The 14,071-nt window shown below is 36.7% G+C and overlaps 3 protein-coding genes across 5 annotated transcripts; 2 read left to right on the top strand and 1 right to left on the bottom strand.

Moving 5' to 3' along the window:
- Positions 1 to 1,125: 1,125 nt before the first annotated feature.
- Positions 1,126 to 2,868, bottom strand: LOC111485186 (probable receptor-like protein kinase At5g20050). Its single transcript, XM_023131948.1, has one exon. The coding sequence runs from the start codon at positions 2,691 to 2,693 to the stop codon at positions 1,329 to 1,331; it is 1,365 nt and encodes a 454-aa protein (XP_022987716.1). The 5' UTR covers positions 2,694 to 2,868; the 3' UTR covers positions 1,126 to 1,328.
- A 1,180-nt stretch (positions 2,869 to 4,048) lies between these two features.
- LOC111485212 (protein arginine N-methyltransferase PRMT10) lies at positions 4,049 to 8,230 on the top strand. Its single transcript, XM_023131989.1, has 8 exons — positions 4,049 to 4,358; positions 4,582 to 4,774; positions 4,986 to 5,091; positions 5,691 to 5,880; positions 6,329 to 6,514; positions 6,613 to 6,696; positions 6,891 to 7,123; positions 7,948 to 8,230. The coding sequence occupies exons 1-7, from the start codon at positions 4,155 to 4,157 to the stop codon at positions 7,068 to 7,070; spliced, it is 1,143 nt and encodes a 380-aa protein (XP_022987757.1). The 5' UTR covers positions 4,049 to 4,154; the 3' UTR covers positions 7,071 to 7,123; positions 7,948 to 8,230.
- A 2,584-nt stretch (positions 8,231 to 10,814) lies between these two features.
- LOC111485204 lies at positions 10,815 to 13,888 on the top strand. Of its 3 annotated transcripts, XM_023131980.1 has the most exons (4): positions 10,948 to 11,127; positions 12,050 to 12,486; positions 12,722 to 13,341; positions 13,738 to 13,888. In XM_023131980.1, the coding sequence occupies exons 2-4, from the start codon at positions 12,079 to 12,081 to the stop codon at positions 13,841 to 13,843; spliced, it is 1,134 nt and encodes a 377-aa protein (XP_022987748.1). In that variant the 5' UTR covers positions 10,948 to 11,127; positions 12,050 to 12,078; the 3' UTR covers positions 13,844 to 13,888. The 3 variants fall into 3 exon arrangements, with proteins under 3 accessions (XP_022987747.1, XP_022987748.1, XP_022987746.1); XM_023131979.1 differs by lacking the exons at positions 10,948 to 11,127; positions 13,738 to 13,888 and adding an exon at positions 10,815 to 10,851 and having other exon boundaries at positions 12,722 to 13,634; XM_023131978.1 differs by lacking the exon at positions 13,738 to 13,888 and having other exon boundaries at positions 10,951 to 11,127; positions 12,722 to 13,634.
- Positions 13,889 to 14,071: the final 183 nt, after the last annotated feature.

Here is a 14,071-nt window from a genome sequence, read left to right as displayed (position 1 = left end):
CCCTCCTTCTCCTCCAGTTGACCTTTCCCCCCTTTCTTTGCCACCTGGCCGATTTCCACGTGGGAAACTTTCCATTTATACCCTACTTCTTCCCCTTTTTTATTTCCTTACATTCATTTTTTATTTAAAATACTCAAATTTCCTTCCATTATATTAACATAATAATGTTTTAATCTTGACGGATAATATGATTTAAATATATATTTGATTTATTAAAAAATTAGTATAGTTATTTAATAATGATAAATATATAAGTGTGTAACGACAGGCTCACCGCTAGCCGGTATTGTCCTTTTTGGGTTTTCTCTTTCGAGCGTCCCCTCAAGGCTTTAAAAGCGTGCTAGAGAAAGGTTTCCAACACCCAAAGAGTTTTTTTGTTCTCCCCCAACCAATGTTAGACATCACAATCCACACCTTCTGGTGTCTGGCTCTGACACTATTTGTAATGACCCAGATTCACCGCTAGCAGATATTGTTCTCTTTGGATTTTCCCTTTCGGGCTTCCCTCAAAGCTTTAAAACGTGTATGGTATGCTAGGAGAAGGTTTCTACGCCCTTATAAAAAGTCTTTTGTGGGGATAAATGTGGGGCAGTGACGAACTCATGGACTAGGAAACCAAATCTGAGTACTTTTTTGTCGTTCTCTTTGGTCCCTATGGAGTTTGAAAAGGATAAAAATGTGAATTTATGAGGGAGGGAAAAGGACAAGGACCACTTTCTGGGCAGCTTTTATTTATTATTTTTTTAAAAAGGATACTAAAAAGGAAGTGGAAAGAGAGAAGTTTAATCAATTTTAACGTTAAATTTAATAAAAAAAAATACAAATAAAAATCATTTTAATTAATTTTAATAATTAGCATAATTTAAAATAAAAATAAAAATTGGGTCAAAATGGAGGCCTCATGAAGCTGACAGCACGCGAAGCAAATTTGAACTTTTCGCCTTATTACCAAATCTACTTCCCTCTTCTTCTGATTTTGACACAACCCCACACCACCCTCCATTATTAATACCTCTGCACTCTCATTTATTTATTTATTTACTATTTTCTTTTTAGTAATTTCAAAATTCGATTTTAATATTTGAACTTCAACTAATTTGAATTAGTAAGAACCAAATTGTCTGGAAAATTAAATCTGTTGCATAAGAAAGAATGTTTTCTTCCGAAATATATTGGTCAGTTCTATGCGATTTTTATGAAAAATGCAAAATAAAATAAAACAAATTGAGAACAAAAAGACGATACGTGTGCAACTTCGGTGCTGTGATTAGGGCGCCGAAGTCAAAGGGAGGTCGGCGGCAGATGCGGCCGTTGCCGGCGGCCTTACCTCACCGGGGGGTGAGTACCGAGAAGGCGTATGAGTTCGTCGTTGACGACGACGAAGGACGGTCTGTGTCGTTCATCCGTTCCCCAAATGCAACAAGCTTCGGCTTCTCATGGCTATTCATCATCTCTTCATCAACGGACAATAAATCGACGACGAGCATTTGAGTATCCGGCGGCTCCTCCACTGGAACGCGGCCTTCAAGCATATCCACCACCGTTGCCATCGTCGGCCGAAGCTTAGCCTTCTCTTGAATGCACCACAAACCCACGCAAACCAGTTTCCGTACCTCTCTCTCGTCAATCGTTCCCATTTCTAAGAGTCTTTTATCCACAGCTTCCATTAGTTTCCCTTCCTTCAATTTTGCACTCACGATTCGGGGAAAATACTGCCATTTCCTCTTAGATCTGTCCTCTCCGTTCTCAACTACGCTCACGTTCCTCTGCCCGCCGACTAGTTCCAGAAGAACCATTCCGTAGCTGTATATGTCCGATTTCTCTGAGATTCCGTTCTCCAATAGCCATTCCGGAGCCAAATACCCCTTCGTCCCTCTCATCGATATCATTATTCGGCTCTCGTCTTTCCCCATCAGTTTTGACAGTCCGAAATCCGATACGATTGCTCTGTAGTTCTCGTCTACGAGGATGTTTTCCGGCTTGACATCGAGGTGTAAGATTCTCGATCGGCAATCGTGGTGAAGGTAGGCTAGAGCTTTGGCCACATCAATGGCGACTCTGTATCTCATATCCCAAGCTAAGCAACCGCCAGGGCGATTACGATTCTTGTGCCTAGGTTTTTTGGGGAAAATCCAGCAATCCAAGGATCCGTTCGATACGAATTCGTAGACGAGAAACCGAGGTCCAGATGAATTGATACAGTAGCCAATCAGACGAACGAGATTTACATGCTGAGCACTAGCAATGGCGGATACCTCCGCACGGAACTCTTTCTCTCCTCGATTCTCGCCCTCGATCCGCTTGACAGCCACCGCAGTACCGTCTTTAAGAACTCCTTTAAAGACAGATCCGGACGATCCTTGCCCTATCAACGCCCTGAAATAGTCCGTCGCTTCCTCGAGCTCTTTGTACTTGAACTTCGTCGGCACTCCGGCGACCTTCCTCAAGAAACTGTACTCGATCCGAAGCTCTCGACCTTCAGTAACTAACTGCGACTCGAGCTGTTTTCTTCTCCGGTTGAATCGTCTTCTGATCACCAAATACATCAGGATAGCGGCGGTGAGGGACACATCGATCCCGCAAATAAGATAAAAAGGCTTGGACAATTTCAGGAGGACTCGAGCCAGAATGACGAGAAGGATGAGTAAGACGATGAACGAAAGAGCAATTACGTGAGCTTTCTTATCCTCCATGGAAATCTCTTCCTTCAGGTTTTCTGTTAACAGGAACAGGTTCCCATTTCTCTTCCTCTGTGAATTGAATCCGTTTCTGGTGAGAACTATGAAGAATAGTCTTCGTTTTTCTTTTTTCCTTTTTCTTTTTGGTGGCCCGACTCGCTACTGCTAATAAATTTGCCGAGTCCATCTCGTTGACTGAATAATTTTATTATTATTTTAAATTTATTTTTAATGCAATTAACGCGGCAGTTACATTTGATTATAAAGAGTCCACGTCAGCTTATTCGAAGTTAATTAACAAATCAAATAGTTATCAAAATTATAATCCAATAAGATTATAAGATTTTAATTAGGTGTGTAATGTATCTATAAATTGCTAGACTCAAATAGATAATTAATTTATAAATTAAAAATTGTTTACATTTTTGAAAAGATATTTTTTAAAATATAAAATCAAATTTATTTTATGACAATTAATTATTACCCTATTTATTATAACATTTTTAGTTCCCCTAATTAAAATATTAAAAAAATAAAATATCTTAATCAGTTGAGTTATGATTAAATTGATAATACATAATTATGAATTATTTATTTATACCATTAATGTATATTATAATATGTTGATTTGGTGTACATACACGCTATGTGGTATCGTATAATACAAACAAATAACTTGTTAGGTTTAGATGGACTCCATTTAGGCTAAGAATGGAAAATTGTCCTAAAAACAATTATATTTTGACATTTTTTTTGAAAGTTGTTTATTTATTATTTTTATTTTTCATATTTTAAAATTAAAGATTGAACAATAAATATGGAGGAAAAAATATTATTTGGATGCTGCGATCAAACGCAATATACCCGTAAATATTTAAACAAAATTGGAAGCTGACTTGTTCAATTAACAAAACTAAACAAATTAAGCTTAAAAATTATTTTTCCTAGAGCCGTACATGTACACGTGCATGCATACCACATTAATTTTAAAGCATTCCTTACCTTCAAAAATATATAAAATAGTAAATTCATAAAATTTACCTTGTGAAAAGTAACTAAACCAAATCAGTTTAACTGAATAGAATGAAATCGGTTTAACTGAATTAGACGATGGTTTAGTTGAACCAAAAATGGTGAATCGTGTTCCTTTGACGTGTCCTTCCTCGAGATGTTTTGTTGTGACGATGCACAATAGCTCAATGTCGAGACGACCGTGTGGTCTTTGGTTGAAATATTGCAATATGAGAGTTGGGGAGATTAGGGAGATTTTCTTTTTTTTTTTACAAGGGTAATAAAGTCTTTTGATCTCCAAAATATATTAAAAAATGTAGAAATTAAAATGTGGTACTTTTGACCTTAATAATTGACCTATTTTTCCCCTCCAAGAAGTCCGCAGCCCTAAATTCGAAACCTTCTCGTTCTGGTTTCTCGTCCTCGCTCTTCCCTCGTTTCTGCTTGCAAGCGGATCTCGGTGCTATGGGAAGCTCCTCAAATGGCGTCATGGGGGACCGGAGCTCCGGCAGCAATGGCGGTCTACAGGTTGATAAGGGCGTCGATTTTGCTCAGTATTTCTGCACCTACGCCTTCCTGTATCACCAGAAGGAGATGCTCTGTGACCGAGTTCGCATGGATGCTTACTTCAATGCCATTTTTAAGAACAAGCACCATTTCGAAGGAAAGGTTTGTCTCTTTTCTTTTCTATTTCTACTGCTGGGACAATAGGACCACTAGACAGAATCGATATTTCAGTAGCTTAACTGCTTCGCTTTGCCTTGCTTCAGCTAATTCTGTTGGGTGGGGAGGGCGGATATTGTGGCGGTTTATAAATATGTTTTGTTTCTTTAGCTGTTAGCCGGAATCATTAAGGAATAGCCCTTGGTTTAACTAATCTTTCTTCGAGCAGACCGTATTAGACGTGGGAACCGGGAGTGGGATCCTAGCTATCTGGTCAGCACAGGCAGGTGCAAGGAAGGTATATGCAGTGGAAGCAACCAAGATGTCGGAACATGCCCGTTCACTCGTCAAAGCTAATAACCTTCAGGACGTAATTGATGTCATCGAGGGATCTATGGAGGATGTTGTACTTCCAGAGAAAGGTTAGCACCATCATTTTCCCACCCTTTTTTGTAAAAAACGAAAACGCGTTGTATAAAATTTGATACTTATTGACCTCTCCAGTGAAACATAGTTAAAATGAGTTCTGCTCATGTGTATTTGAAGCTATTATTATCGAATGTACTAATCTTTGAGCAACACGGTACCATAATTTGGTTTGCGATTTAACTTTGCTTATTTGTTGATGATCAGTGGATGTCATTATCTCCGAGTGGATGGGGTATTTTCTCTTGAGGGAATCTATGTTTGATTCTGTGATTTATGCACGTGACCACTGGTTGAAGCCATCCGGGGTGATGTAAGTGATGGAAGCAAATTATTTTCAATTATTTTTTCCTCTCTATATATATTTTGTTGGTTTAAATAATCATATTGTTTTCCATTATTCTCAACGCAGTAAAATTTCTAAACCCATGGTAATTTTTTGAAAAGTTGTTGCTGCCAATGAGTTAGAGATGGATATTGATTCTCCCCAGTAGGTTTTTGTGGGAGATTTTTGTAGTGATGTGTAGGCAAGTTTAAAACTTATGGATAAAATATTTGGATGCTTTGTAAAATTTTGGATGGTATTTTTTCTAGAAAAATTTGATCGGTTTTTCTGGCGTTGTGCAGTTCATAACAAAAAAGGATTTAGTATCAGATATTTTATATGGTTGTAATGGTCTTTATTAATTATAACATATTGTAAATGGATCAAGATAGCAGCAGTAGATTCCTGACTAGTTTAGATGAATTAATAGTAAAATTGCATAGGTGCATGCATATATTCATATGTATTGATATTTTGGATGGGCTTTTCTGTGATAAAAAAAAAAAAACTGATTTCGTGAGCTACAACCTATAGGATTTGTCCATCATACTGCACAAACCATCTAAAACAAACATTTGTTTATCCAGGTATCCAAGTCATGCACGCATGTGGGTGGCGCCAATTAGGTCTAAATTGGGAGATCAAAAAATGAACGACTACGAAGGAGCTATGGATGATTGGTATAATTTTGTTTCTGATACCAAAATGGATTATGGAGTTGACATGTCTGTTTTAACCAGACCATTCTCTGATGAGCAAAGAAAATATTATCTTCAGGTGAGACTTAGATTTGGGAATGGGAGTTTTTAAAATTCCTTTCACTTTTCTAATTGCTAGCGTTCATGTCTCTTAGACTAATAACTCTGTTGATTTTAAACTATGTTTCATAATCAAGCTTGTCCAGATTGCAATTTTACATATGTTAGCAAAATGTATTGTTGACAGATCCTTATTTTTTTTCCAATTGTATGCCACTTTATTTTCATTTTCATGTGCCAAGGGAATGCGCAATTTATTTCTTAATGGTTGTTGATGAGTTCCTTGGGTGCAGTTGTCTATTATTTTGAGTCGTGGCTTCTTTGTATGTTAGCTAGTTGTTTCTATGCACCCTATTTGAACTTTAATGGGCCATCCCTCTATCCCATACATTAATTACTTTGATAGATTTGAGATTTGCTTTTGTTACTCTTTAACAACATTGGAATTGTTTTCTTAATATGTATAGACATCGTTGTGGAACAACCTTCATCCACAACAAGTTATTGGGACAGCATCCGTCATAAAGGATATTGATTGTTTGACTGCTACGGTTGATGACATTCTTGAAGTCAAATCGAACTTTATGTCATCGATCAATTCAGAGAACACACGGTTTTGTGGATATGGTGGATGGTTTGATGTCCATTTTCGAGTAAGTTGAGCTTCCACTTCGTTTTTGAAACATCAAATTTTGGCTTACTTCAGGCTTTTGCTATAGGTTGCATAACTTCTTCAATTTGGGTGTACTAGGGAAGAAACGAGGATCCAGCTCAATTAGAGATTGAGCTGACAACTGCTCCCAGCGTTGGTAATGGCACACACTGGGGACAACAGGTCTGTATTATCCAAAGATCAACAAATATGTAATATTGAATCATTGGCTTGGTCCGTTAGCTTTATATTATTTATGCTGCCCATGGAAAATGCTCAGTAAATGAGTACTTTATTTATCCACTAGTGATTAATTGCTTCTTTGGTTGCACCAAGAAATGTTTTTGTTATTCTAGTTTTATCTTTTCTTCATACAGGTCTTCCTCATGCATCCTCCCATTTGGGTCGGTGAAGGAGATGAATTGAAGGTTTCCTTCTCTATGAAGCGCTCTAAAGAAAATCATCGGCTAATGGAGGTTGAGTTTGGCTGTGAAATCAACCAACCTTCTGGCAAGCTGCATCAACAACCACTCAATAATAAGTTTTACATCGAGTGAAGATGGAAATAGTCACAGCAACTAGAAGAATATACTTTCAAGTAGTAGATGAGGTATGTGCACAAACATTTTTCTTGTGCATTGTATGATTTGAAGGTAAATGTTTAGGGTCTGTATAAGCCATTGGTGATCTGGTCAATTTTCTATTTCCATTTGATCTAACAGTGCTTCTGGATAAATTATAAACCTGCTTTTATGCAAATCGATGCGCGGTGTCAAATTGACCATGTTGTGACTAGCATTTGGAACTTCTTATTTCTTAGTGCAGTCTCTGGTTCCATTTGCGTGATTTGGAAGGTTACAACGAAATCAAATTAAAATCCAATTAGGAAATGAAGACTCATATAGGGTTGTTTGTTTTAAGAATGCTACTCTAGTTGGTGGCTGATATTTTTCCTTCAGCTTATGTAGGAAATAAAAACTCGTATATCATTGTTCGTTTTAACAATGCTATTGTAGTTAGTGGCTTATATTTTTCCTTCTGCATTTTTGTTGCCAGTTGTACTATGTTAGTATGTTGTTCCTCATTGCCAATTATCGTATCTAAAACTCTTGAAATAATAATTTTCTTCAAACTTCAAGATAGGTCGATTCACTTTTACTAATTTAAACTTTAAAAAATGATGTTGACCGTGTGTGGGGTTGTGGACATCTAGTTTTAAAATATATCCCGTGCTATCTTATTTTATTTTCCTTGTGCATGCTGATAATTATTGCTAAGAACAATATCTATTACTTGCAATTTCAGAACTTAGTGCATCAATAATTGTTATTGCATACACATCGTCCAACCTGTCGATGAGTTGATACAAAACTAATGAACTTGTGATTTATTTGATTGCCTTTTTGCTAATTGTGTACTGATTCCCATTGATAGGTATGTAAGCAGCTGACTGCTTTTCTGGGAGAGGTGGGGAGTGACAGAGGAAGCAGCATTTGAATTTCAACTCTGGCCAGATTATTAGTGATTCCGAGAAGATCTTTTTGGCACGACTAGTAGTGCAATTTTCTGTTATAAGACTTGATCATTTGCACATGGAAATGGCAAGGGTTACGTCTTCAAATTAGAATATTTGGTGTGTAGAACATTTTTGTGCACAAGATTCGATGTTCCTGTTTATGGAGGAATATGAAGATAAAAGGGTAATTGTTGTCCATGCAATTCTTTGATGCAAATTAGTGCAATTTTGAATTAAATTATTTTGTTCTTCAATACATCCCCGTCAACATAACAGGGTTCGGTCTCACGCTCGGTTATCTCATGGTTGCTAGGTTTCTTTTCCTTCCCGATCTTCAACTACAATTGAAGTTTCTGCCCCTCTTATCACTGATTTCAAATTATATTGGTTCTTTGATATCAAGACCTCTTGGAACTTCAAACTCCTTTAATTAATTGGATTGATTGTATATAACGTGCAGGAACTTCAAGCTGTTGCTGAGGATCTCTCTGGTAGCTTTGTCCTGATCCTTGTTGAACTGTTTTGATTCTATAAACAAGATGTTCAATCTAGAGAGAGTTTCCGTTTGAGTAAGCATTCTCCAACCACAGGATTAGACAAATCTGTTAGTCCTTTTATATGCATTTTCCTCTCACATGAAAACGTCTAGGGCCTTGCCATTAGTTTCTCCTAAAGCTGCTCATCATTTATAGTTCTTATATCATCAGTTTTGTCAGCTCTTGCGATTTGAAATCTCTTCTCCCACACCATTCTTTACTGCGAAAGCAAAGCCTGATTCTCTTTAACTTCAGGCATTCATTCATTCATCCCATCTTTTGTGTATAAGATCTGCCATTCTTCCTTCCTTTTACCCCATAACAGCACATCTTCTTCAGAATGCATAGGCATTCAAACACTTATTGAATCTTCCACGAATTCTCTGTTAACTTGCTGCTATAAACTCCCTACCATTCAAGGATGAAGCTTTTGGTATTTTGCTCGTGTCTAAGAGTAATGCTTCCTAGAAAGAAATAGGAGAAGATTGCTCAAAGTCCATTGTAGGCAGATATTTTCCTTTTTGATTTTTTTCTTTCGGGCTTTCCTTCTAGATTTTTAAAACGCGTATGCTAGGAAGAGATTTCCACACTCTTATAAAGAATGCTTCGTTCTCTTTCGCAATCGATGCGGGATCTCACAACTTAATTCCTCTTATTCTGTTTCTTAGAATTTTTTTAATCCTTTCGGTTTTTACAACCAGGTAAATCTAGGGAGCAGAAATGTGGGTTAATTATGAGTTATGAATGGGTAGAGGGAGAGAAACATTTAACGTGAATCTGAAGGTTGTTTGAAGCTTTAAACCCAAATCTTGAAAGGTTATTTGAAGCCTTCTCCTCTCAACAACCCTTATTTGGCTTTTTCTTGTGTTTCCATTGGACCTTCCAACCCTTTCACCCTACTCAATCTCTACATCACACAACCACTTCCCTTCACTCAATTTCTTCTTCTCTTTTTGTCATTTTTATTTAGACGCTTCATCTTCTGCCCAACAAATCTTTGCTCAGAAAACAAACTCTAAAAACATTGTCCAGTTTCATACAAAATATAAGCATATCTTCACAGGTGTTTAGTGTAATCCTTATTACTAACTTGTTAATATTTTATTGAGCACCAAAGAAAACAGTCCCTACCTCTTGTGTTTAACCACTTATGGACATTAAATCTTTGAAAATGAACAAAATAAAGCAATTATGCAGTAAAGTTATTCACTTACTGTGATACAGTGCATATTTTAGGCATATTCTTCTCAGAGAAAGAGAAAGACAGAGACAAATCTTAAAAAGATAGAAAAAGGGAAAAAAGAGTATGGAATGAGTAACTATAACTATGAGATACTCTCTCTCTCTCTCTCTCTAAAACCCTTCTCTTGTTTCGCTTTCTAGTTTTGGATATCAAAGTTAAGAATGGAAGTTACAGAGTCATTCAGAAGAGCCAACATGTTAAGCCTTGTGATTGAAGTCTAACAATATTCCTCCTATCCCCACAAAATTTACTATTTATTTTTGTGCAAGTTCTCTTAAGCTCTTTTTTTTCCTGTTTATTATTCTTTTAAAAAAATCGGGAGCGGGGGCGGAGAATATAATTCCGTCTTTGACCCCATTTATCTGACGAGGAAAAAATGTTATCCACTCCCTCCCTCACTCCCCATCTAAACGGGAAATTTTCTCTCCATTCGAGAAGGGTCTTGCAGGTAAATGAACATCTCTACTGATAAGATCATCAGAAGAAGCAACGTCGACCAAGGACTTTTATAATCGTCAACTTGAACATAGCTACATTAATTAAGACATATGCTCTCAATCAAGAGAATAAAGTTTGGAATCTTCCAATCTTAGTTGTTTTTTAATTAAAAAACGTATCATGATTAATAGGTAAAACTTGAACGATAAATGAATGCATTATATGCATACTAAAAATTGATATTTAAATAGATGAGAAGTAAAGTTATTAATGAACCTTGATCATGGTAGATGGTTGTTATTTGTTTGGTTCTATTGTGAAAACAAAGATCTAAAAAAGAGAGTAATTTGAAAGAATTATCTCTTACAAACAAGAAATTTGGGTATATATATATAATCATTTGTAGAAGTGGGGCAATGAAATATTGGGCAAATCTACCAAACTATTAAATATTTGCCTAAATGTTTGGTGTATGATTTGATTATACAACACTTGGTGTTCTAAAAGTTACAGTTTTCTCTCAAATCTTGGTGAAAAAAAATTGAAATGAAAAGAGACCCAAAAAAGAAGCCTTCATAGTGCTTGCTTTCAACAAGGAGTAACAGGTAATTCCCAACTCAACAAGCTATTCTTGGGCTGTTTGTTGGCAATCTGGCATAAAAAAAACCCATTGCATTATTCTTTGTTTATTTATTAAGTTGTTTTAATTTTTAATTTTCATTCTTTATCTGGGCCTTCGTAGTATGGCCTAAAACTTAAAAGCAAATCATGCTTAATTATCCGATATAAGTACCGACACAAACACAAAATACAAGCAAATTAGATAGAGAGAGGCTTGTGACGATCGTGGGGTAACGACTTTCTCTCTGCAATTCAAAAGGGTCAGTGAAATTTGTTTCCATTTGCTTCGTTGTGATCGATCTTCTTCTGGGTTCAATCTATATTTGCATTTCAACCACTTGCTTAATTCTTGATGCTCTTTTTCTTACTGTTTCCTGAATTTCGTTCGGTTTCTGAAGCGTTTTTGTGTTTGAATATCTATTTGTTGCTGAGAATTTCATTTCGTTCGTTCTTTTTCTTGTTTGGGGATTGTTCATTTGTCTGGATGCTGTTTGGTTGCTCAGAAATCAGTGGAAAACGGAAGGGAAATTATGGGTTTGGATCATCAGTTCCATGAACTTGTTTTGGATTGATGAAGATTTTGTGTTTAGAATTACATTATAGATTTCATTATGTGTTTAGAATCAACTGAATTTAGTGTGTGTTCTTTGTGATCAACCCCAGAGGTCAGTTTTGGCTATAAATTTTCCTTTGATTTGGTTTTACTTATTCTGCAGCATGTTTCTATGAACAGTGGAGGTGATTGTACTGCTTGATGTCTAATTTTTTAACGATGAAAAAGGGTATTCAGTATAAGCAAACCCAAAAAGAAAAGGAAAGATAGAAATCGAATTCGGGGCGTTTGGTGTCGTTTTCGATTAGATCAAGACCTGAAAAGACTAAGCTGTTTATGATTTTGACATTCCAATAACATAATTATATATGTGAAATGGCTTAAACATTTGGGACACTCTCCGTTTGGTTGTTCATGTGCAATACAATGAGAATATTAGACAGCCTGAAATCTTTTGTGTTGATCTGTTCTTCACAGAAACATGCTTAGAGGAAGAGTTTTTAGCTTTCATTCTTATAGTTTTGTATCGTTTTGTTTAATTTGAACCATTCATTTCAGTATGCAACTCTCTTAATTTCGAAAGGTTTATTTTTGCATCAACTCATGTTTTCTGTATCCCGAAATAACAGATTACGAGTAGTAATTTCGGCTAGAAATCATGAAATTCAAGAAAGGGAGTAAGCTGAAAGTATTGAGCAAAAGGAAAGTGGCTTTAGGACCACAATGTTCTATGGAAGCATTAAGAAGCAATGGCTCCAACTATATGGCTGGATATGTTATGTCTAAAGGTGTCAACAACCATGATATGGTGGAGAAGGTATCTCGAAAGGTCATAGTGCCCTGCCACACTCGTTTAGACCTTTCAGAGGCTTGGGCTCCTGGTGATGTTGTAGAAGTGTTCGATAACAACTTATGGAAAATAGCCACCGTTTCTGAGGTTTTGGGGAAAATGCACATTCTTGTCAGATTACTTGGATCCTCTCAGGAGTTTAAAGTCAGAAAAACTCATATCCGGGTTAGACAATCGTGGGAAGACGATGACAATGCATGGGTTTTGGTTGAAAAGGTAAATATCGTCTATCTACCTTTGTTTCACTGTATTACTTTTTGCTCTATTATGGGTTAGGAATTGGAAAACTTATCATGTGTCGACGAACTCGTGGTCGTCCTGTCATTGTTGAATTTTTTTGTCTTTCTGATGGAAAACGTAAGAAAAAACCAAGCAATTTTCGTATCATTTTCTCTTGCACTTCAAGTGTTGATAAATTTATATCTGAAGAAGCGACATCTTTTGCGTGCAGGGAAATAAAAATTCTAATGGAGGGAAGCTCCATGCGAATCTATTTTTGAACCTCGATCAAAATTCAACCTCTCAAGTTCAAAAGACGAACTCAAGGACATCTCCGTGGAAACAAGATGACTGTTTTGCAAGTCGGAACGAAAAATTTCAAGATAGCTACAATGTGAGAGTTCTGAAGAGATCAACCGATTGCTCGTCTAAAGCATCTTATCGAGCTAGCCATAAAGTTAGATCGATTGAGAAAAAGGGAAGATACATTAAGGTGGTTGCTGCAAATCGAACAGAGTTACCTAAACTGCAGGTAGATCCTGTTTCTTGTCCTAGAGATTATCTGGGTGAAAGACATTGGCCTGCATCGTTGAATAACAGACTTGGTGGGCATTTGAAATTGGATATCAAGGATAAGGAACCAGTTAATCTGGTTCGGGAACCGAACGATGTAGATAGCATTATGTGCTCTGTTGGTAGTTGCAGCATCAGCAGCGACAACTCAAATGAGCTGCCATGTGATATGCCCGATCGAAATGCTGGTCACTTCTGCGAGGATCGATCACCTAATCATTCGGGATACGAAGGACATTGTCTCCCTACGAAAGAAGAATTGGCAGCTGAAATCCATAGGTTAGAGTTACATGCGTACCGTTGCACTATTGAGGCATTGCATGCATCAGGACCTTTGAGTTGGGAACAAGAAGTATTGATCACAAATCTTCGACTTTCGCTTAACATATCGAACGATGAACATTTATTGCAGCTAAAATATTTAATATCTGCGAATACCAGTATTCCAATTAGATGACTGGGAAATATATTCTTTTGCTTATCATAGCCATTTCTGATATAAACTGAATGTACAACTTATCCAACAATTGAATCTGTTTATAAGATCCTTAGTCCAGTTTAGTTTTATGCTTCATGGATGAATATGTTGATTGCTTCAACCATTTGGAAATAAATGAGATATGTCAATAGCTTTGGCCATGGCTGATGGTTCCTCACTACATTCCTCCATTTCAGGCCGGTTGAGCTCGAGACTGGACTCTTCTCGATGCCAAGCCATGGCGAGCGCCCTAGAGGTTATACTTCAAACCTTTCTATCGCTATGTATATTCTTAGATATTAGATATATATGGTAGATATTTTATAAAAATTTAGTTAACTGTATATATATATATATATATATATATATATATATATATACACTCCATCAGACAGTCCTCTCTGTTTGTACCTTAGTGGTGCTCTCTGTTGGTGGAGCACAATCACATCATCGATAAAACATGATATCATCGGTAAAATCTGTAGCCAATAGTTGTAGACTGCATCCAAGAACAACACGGCCTTGGCTTTT

Source organism: Cucurbita maxima, unplaced genomic scaffold, assembly GCF_002738345.1.
Source record: "Cucurbita maxima cultivar Rimu unplaced genomic scaffold, Cmax_1.0 Cma_Scf00010, whole genome shotgun sequence".
Classification (NCBI taxonomy): Eukaryota; Viridiplantae; Streptophyta; class Magnoliopsida; order Cucurbitales; family Cucurbitaceae; genus Cucurbita; species Cucurbita maxima.
This window is presented reverse-complemented; position numbering and strand designations above follow the sequence as displayed.